Below are 6,103 nucleotides of genomic sequence, written 5' to 3'. Positions count from 1 at the left end.
AAGGTTATATATATATATTATGTGGTATGTTTAATATAGAATGTTGTTTTATTATTGAGTGATAATTTAACATCTTAGTGTTGCATAAAAATTAAACACATATAGATATAAAAGAAGTTGGAGGAGGAGACAACAAGTTTTCTTACATGAAAAACCTAGAAAGAGAAAAATGAGGGGGGGCAAGCCCAGTCAAATCTGTCTACTATGTAATTGTAAGTACATAGGTCTACTCTTCTCCAAAACTAGAAAATAAAAAATAAAAAGCTGATAATCACATATGTACAATAATAGTTTAGTTAGAATAGTCATAAATTTGTTACAACAATTGTCGTAGTGCTTGGCTATATATAATAGCAATAGTTGGTTACAATAGTTTAGATGATGGTTGTAATAGTAGTAATTGGCCATAGAGATTATAGTTGGAGACTGTAATAGCAGTAGTTGGCCACATAAGCCATAATTGAAAACTGTAATAGTAGTTGGTCACAAAAGGCTTAGTCGATTGCTACAAAGGCAATAATTGGCCATAAATTGAGATTGTAGTCGGTGGCCACAATAGCAACAATTAATCATAGAGGACGTAGCTCAAAACTATATTAGTACAAAATGACTGCAAAGTTTTTATTTAGTTGTTATAAAGAAAGTGGTTGGTCATCAAGGTTGTAGTCCATAGCTAAAATAGTGGTAGTTGGCTACAAATGTCATATATAGTTGAAAATTGTAACAATAGTAGTTGGTCACAAAGGTTGTAGTTGGTTGTTACAATAACAATAATTGACCATAAATGTTATAGCCAGTGGATGTAATTGCAGTTGTTGATCACATAGGTCTTAGTTAGAAATTGTAACAGCAGTTGTTGGTTACAAAAGAAGTACTTTGGCTACAATGGTTGCAAGTTGTGTTCCCTTTCCGCTGATGGTTGGTGGCGACAAATGGTGATGACGAACGATGGTCGACGGCAGTTGAAGGTGGTTGGTGGCTATGGTGTTCGATGGTTACTCATCGAGAATTCTCCAGAACAGGTTTTGGAGGTCACAGACGACCAGTGGCCGGCAACAGCGAGTGGCGGCGACTAGCGGCGATCAATGGTGGTCGTAGGCTACAGAGACTGATGGTTACTCACTCGATCTTCTCTAGAACAAGCTATAAAATTTCACTTCTCCTTCTCTAATTCTTTCCCCCCTGATGAAGAGTGGAGGCATATTTATAGCCTTTTGGAGAGGGGCATTTTAGTCTATTGACATGTAACTTTCTAATCACCTGATCAAAAGATCCATACTGATCCTCCTTGATTAAATGTGTTTTTTAAGGAATCAAGTGTTATAATGACCACAAAATTGAGAATCTTAGGATCATTTAAATATGTCAAATTTTAAGTTAACTTGATCATTCAATTGATGGTCCAACGCGTTCTATTATACTTCAACGACCTGATTTGGCCCAGATTGAATCAATTTTGACATCAATGGATTTGTCTTAAGATGATTTGTTTGATTATAAACTTACTGAAATCGAGACAAAAAAATATTTGTATTTCAATTTGAAAGCTCTCTTATAAAATTGCATGGTGTTTGTTAAAAATTTATTGATGGGACATCGGTTGTTGTGATTATTATTATTATCATAAATTAAAAATATCATAAATTTAAAAGGTAAAGAAATATGTCCAATAAATATAATAATTTTTCTCCTCAACTAGCCTGTGATATATGAGATCCAGCCGGCAGTACTTGATTGGTCGGTCCTCTAACTGGTAATTAGACAAATGTCTTTTATAAACCCTGGCACCAATCGGAAAGCTGACCATGGTGGACTTTGTAATACTACCAATACAAAAAAATTAATATCCATTTTACCAAATTTTAGGGGGAGGTTAAAATATAAATAAGAAAAAAAAAAAGAAATGATTACCAATTAGTCAACATAAGTTTAACAATATCTTCTATAAAACCATATAAAAATTGACCCGTCACATCTTATGTATTACACCGTTCATAGATATTATATAAAACATAATATAGACAATTATAAATTAAAAAATAATAAATTTATGCAACATTTTCAATACACTGCCGTCAGAAAATAGTAAAACATATAGTATACATTAATATTAAAAATCATATTTTTGAGGAGCATGTTTATGATAAATTTTAAATTATTTTCTTAGAGTAAGGTCTAAGAAACCTAATTTTTCTTTAAACGGGAGTTTGGCCCATCGTATGCATTCATCATATCACACTTCTCTTCTGTGGTGTGTCTTAATCCCTATAAAGGTCGTGCCACCTTCTTCTGTTCCTCACAGACCGTAGTCTTCTCCTTCTCCATAATTTAGACTTAATTGATTTTATGAAAGTGAGCTGCGAGTTTAATTAGAGAGAGAAGCTGTTAATTAGAGAGAGAAGGTGCAGGATTTGATAGAGAGAGAAAGATGGGTAGGGCTCCATGTTGTGACAAGGCTAATGTGAAGAAAGGACCTTGGTCTCCTGAGGAGGATGCAAAGCTCAAGTCTTACATAGAAGAACATGGAACTGGCAACAACTGGATTGCTCTCCCTCAGAAAATTGGTAATCAGACCTACAACTTCAGTTCTATATAGATATTTTATTTATCTCATGAATCTGTTAATCTCTTTCGATGTTATTTTCTAATGTTTTGAAGAGAAATGATATATAGAGGGTCATGTTGGTTTCTAGTTCAAGCTAAGAAGATTAAGAAATTTTTAGAACTCCTTCAACACTTTTGATTGTCTGTAATTTTCTTTAGCTCATAAAGAAAAGTATAAGATCTATGTAGAATAAAGTTTGATTTTTTGAGTTTCCAAGCTTATAAAAGTGTGATTTATCATACACATGAGCTAATTTTTTGAAGATACTCTAATTTGAATGTGAGATGAGGAGAAATTAAGGCCTTTCTGTGGATTCAGTTATTTTAAAGAATGATCAATAATTATGAGGAAAATATGTTGCACAAAAAAAAACCAAAGCAATATTATACATGAATTTGGCTTCTCAAATTAGTTAGTGATTAATATTTCAGGCCTGAAGAGGTGTGGAAAAAGCTGCAGGCTAAGATGGCTGAACTATCTCAGGCCAAATATAAAGCATGGTGGCTTCTCAGAAGAAGAAGACCGAATCATATGCAACCTCTATATCAGTATTGGCAGCAGGTATACATAAGTCTTCAAAATTCTAATTTTCATAAACATAATTTATGCATGAAATCTGATTATGATACATATTCTTAGTTGAGTTGTTCAAAACCCTCACATTTTTATAAATAATTTGATACTAGCACACTATTAATATCACGAATATTGAATCATAATATATTATTATACATTAAATCCTTGTTCAAATTTATCTTCCAAAGTTATTAAAGTCTAATCCTAGCTAATTCAACATAATATATATTATGTATATGAATAGATGGTCAATCATAGCAGCTCAGCTTCCAGGAAGAACTGATAATGACATCAAGAACTACTGGAACACTAGGCTTAAGAAAAAGCTTCTTGGTCGCCGAAGAGACCTTCTTCCATCACAGTTCCGCCAGCTGGCTACTGCCAATCAGAAACTTAATCACGAGGGCTGCAACCCTACCCCTAATCCTAACCCTAATCCTAACCCTAACCCTAACCCTAATGAACCATCACAAACCCTAACAACATCAGCTCTTGAAAGGTTACAACTCCACATTCAGCTACAAGGCCTCCACAGCCCCTTCTCTTACAACAATACATCCCTTTGGCCCCATACTAAGGTCTTGCAAACCCTAAACAGTGCTGATCATTCCATTGCCAGTTCAACTGTATCACCATTGAAGCATTTTCAGCAAATCAATACCAATTATATGATCGCAAACATACAGGAACATGTAGGGATTCCTTCTTCTTCATGTTCCAACAATAACCTTGAGGCCGAGCTCCATAACTTGCTCTATGGCTATAAGGAGAACTATCAACTCACACAAGCGGATTGCTTGAAAGAAATCATGAATGATCAGAAGGGATTGGAATATTGGGGGGAAATCAATGATTTTGAGGAGAAATTATCGTCAATTTCGTGGGATTCGACTCTTCAATCAGATACTGTGTTTATTCAAGATTATGGACATGGTTATGATCAATAGTCTTACTTCCAGTATGGAGTTTGGATGCTTTTATTTATGGGTAAAGATTGTATGAGGAATTATTGCTGTAAAGGAGTTAATTATTCAGTCATTATTGCTGGTGTCATGCACATTAGGAGAGCTGAATTTGGTTTTCAATTGAAAGTTGGTGTTCACTCTTCTTCAAGTAAAAAATCATCTCCATTAATTTCTTCCTTCTCCTCCTCCTTGGTGCATGCAAAAGTTCCAATTTTAGTAATTTCTGCTTAATTACCATTGGGTTTATTTGTAATTACCGAATCAATGTTGTTTTTAGTTTTAAGACAACTCTTTATCATGTGAACAATAACTATATATGTTTTTATCTCTTGGATAGTTAGAAAGAATGTCTTACTACAACCAGATTAAAATATTAAAGTACAGATAACTTACAATAATCTTAACAGAACATTTCCTTATGGAGCATCTGAGCAGTATGCTCCCTGTTGGCTGCTTCTTAATAACTGCTTAATCCTGGAAGTTAATTCTTTGTTGGGATCCCTGACATTGGAATCCTAATACATATTTGCTGTTAGATGCTGTTTAATATATGCTTATGTTTGAACTTTAGTGATCAAGGAATAGGATTTGCTTCCTCTCACATGGGATAGCCTTAAAGTCCCAGCCATAATATTTGTTTAATTAATGGAAAAGTCTATGTACAAGACTTTGTTAGTCCCCATAATTAGGCTTAATCATCCAAAGAGTTTCGAAGTTTCAACTTAGCATTAATGGTATTGCTAATTCTAATTGGACAGTCTGGATTCACACATGAGAGGAGAATATATACTCCTACAATCACATTTATTTACATTTACTCTTACTGACCCATAAGGATTCAGACTGTATGAATAAAACAAGTACAAAAGTGTATATAAAGTTGGTGATTTGCTGTTCGTGAATCTGTACTAAACCACTGTTAATGGCAGAAACGAACTTTTGCTAACTTTCAGGCTTCTTTTAGGGCAAGTTTTGCGTACTGATTTGAAGTTCTTTGATTATATATAAATATTATTTTTTAGAATTGTATATATAATATTATTCAATTTCCATCCATTATAAGAATAATTATTATAATAACAATGAACATTAGCTAAGCTCGTATGTCCTTACTTCTTCTCCATCATTCATTTTTTTCATTTTCTCAACGATACCTACCCGCACAAGCAACAGTACATGTTTAAATAATATGTGAATATCAGCGTCTTGTAATTCTTTTGGCGTTATTCTACGGCGTCAATGTAAATAAACTTTAGAAGAAAGTATGTTTGTCAATGTAAATAAAGTTTAGAAGAAAGTATGGTTTATCCGAGAGTTTTAATAGGATCGGCACACGACTTCACACTCGCGGGCTGCGCGCAAGATGATTAGGACTGTTTTTTTTACTGGTTTATAATAATAGAGTTTTAGTGGTTCAGATTTCTTTAAATCCTTACTAAATACAGCTATATATATATATATATATATATATAGCCGGAGGCTATTATATTGAGAACCCTTGAACTGAGAAAACTTACGATAAGAGAAATTCAAATAATTTTTAATGGTCAAAACCCCACATAAAACAACAATTAAGCCATAGTACACTATTTTTTCGCTTGTAAGTAATGTAAAGACCAACGAGATTTCTAAAAACTTTTGGGTCCAATGATTTTCTGAGTGGTAACCCTCGTGGATTTATGCCAAAAGGTTAACCTAGATTACTAAATCAATGGTTGAAAGTCATCGGTTAGTGCAAGGATGTCCGTTGATTTCTCGATGACCCGTCGCTTGACTGGTACATATACCAAAAAATAAAAAGCTTTTTTCTTTCATTGTAATTTTCACATATATAATTGTAACATAAATACAAATCCAATAATATATATATATATATATATATATATCTATCTAAATCTTCCAAACACGAATCTGACACATTTTTTTTTCTAGATTTTGAAGAAATATTTTTTCGATG

At 33.3% G+C, this 6,103-nt stretch overlaps 1 protein-coding gene across 1 annotated transcript; it reads left to right on the top strand.

Moving 5' to 3' along the window:
• The first annotated feature begins 2,314 nt into the window (after positions 1-2,314).
• On the top strand, positions 2,315-4,210 carry LOC110023506 (transcription factor MYB36-like). The gene is made up of 3 exons (XM_020722962.1): positions 2,315-2,564; positions 3,037-3,166; positions 3,426-4,210. The coding sequence occupies exons 1-3, from the start codon at positions 2,429-2,431 to the stop codon at positions 4,126-4,128; spliced, it is 969 nt and encodes a 322-aa protein (XP_020578621.1). The 5' UTR covers positions 2,315-2,428; the 3' UTR covers positions 4,129-4,210.
• Positions 4,211-6,103: the final 1,893 nt, after the last annotated feature.

This window comes from Phalaenopsis equestris, unplaced genomic scaffold (assembly GCF_001263595.1).
Source record: "Phalaenopsis equestris unplaced genomic scaffold, ASM126359v1 Scaffold000224, whole genome shotgun sequence".
NCBI classification, from domain to species: domain Eukaryota; kingdom Viridiplantae; phylum Streptophyta; class Magnoliopsida; order Asparagales; family Orchidaceae; genus Phalaenopsis; species Phalaenopsis equestris.
This window is presented reverse-complemented; position numbering and strand designations above follow the sequence as displayed.

Coding starts and splice junctions, on each gene's coding strand:
- LOC110023506 (XM_020722962.1), top strand. CDS start 2,429: ATGGGTAGGGCTCCATGTTGTGACAAGGCTAATGTGAAGAAAGGACCT. Junction 2,565..3,036: donor TGCTCTCCCTCAGAAAATTG/GTAATCAGACCT, acceptor TTAATATTTCAG/GCCTGAAGAGGTGTGGAAAA. Junction 3,167..3,425: donor TATATCAGTATTGGCAGCAG/GTATACATAAGT, acceptor GTATATGAATAG/ATGGTCAATCATAGCAGCTC.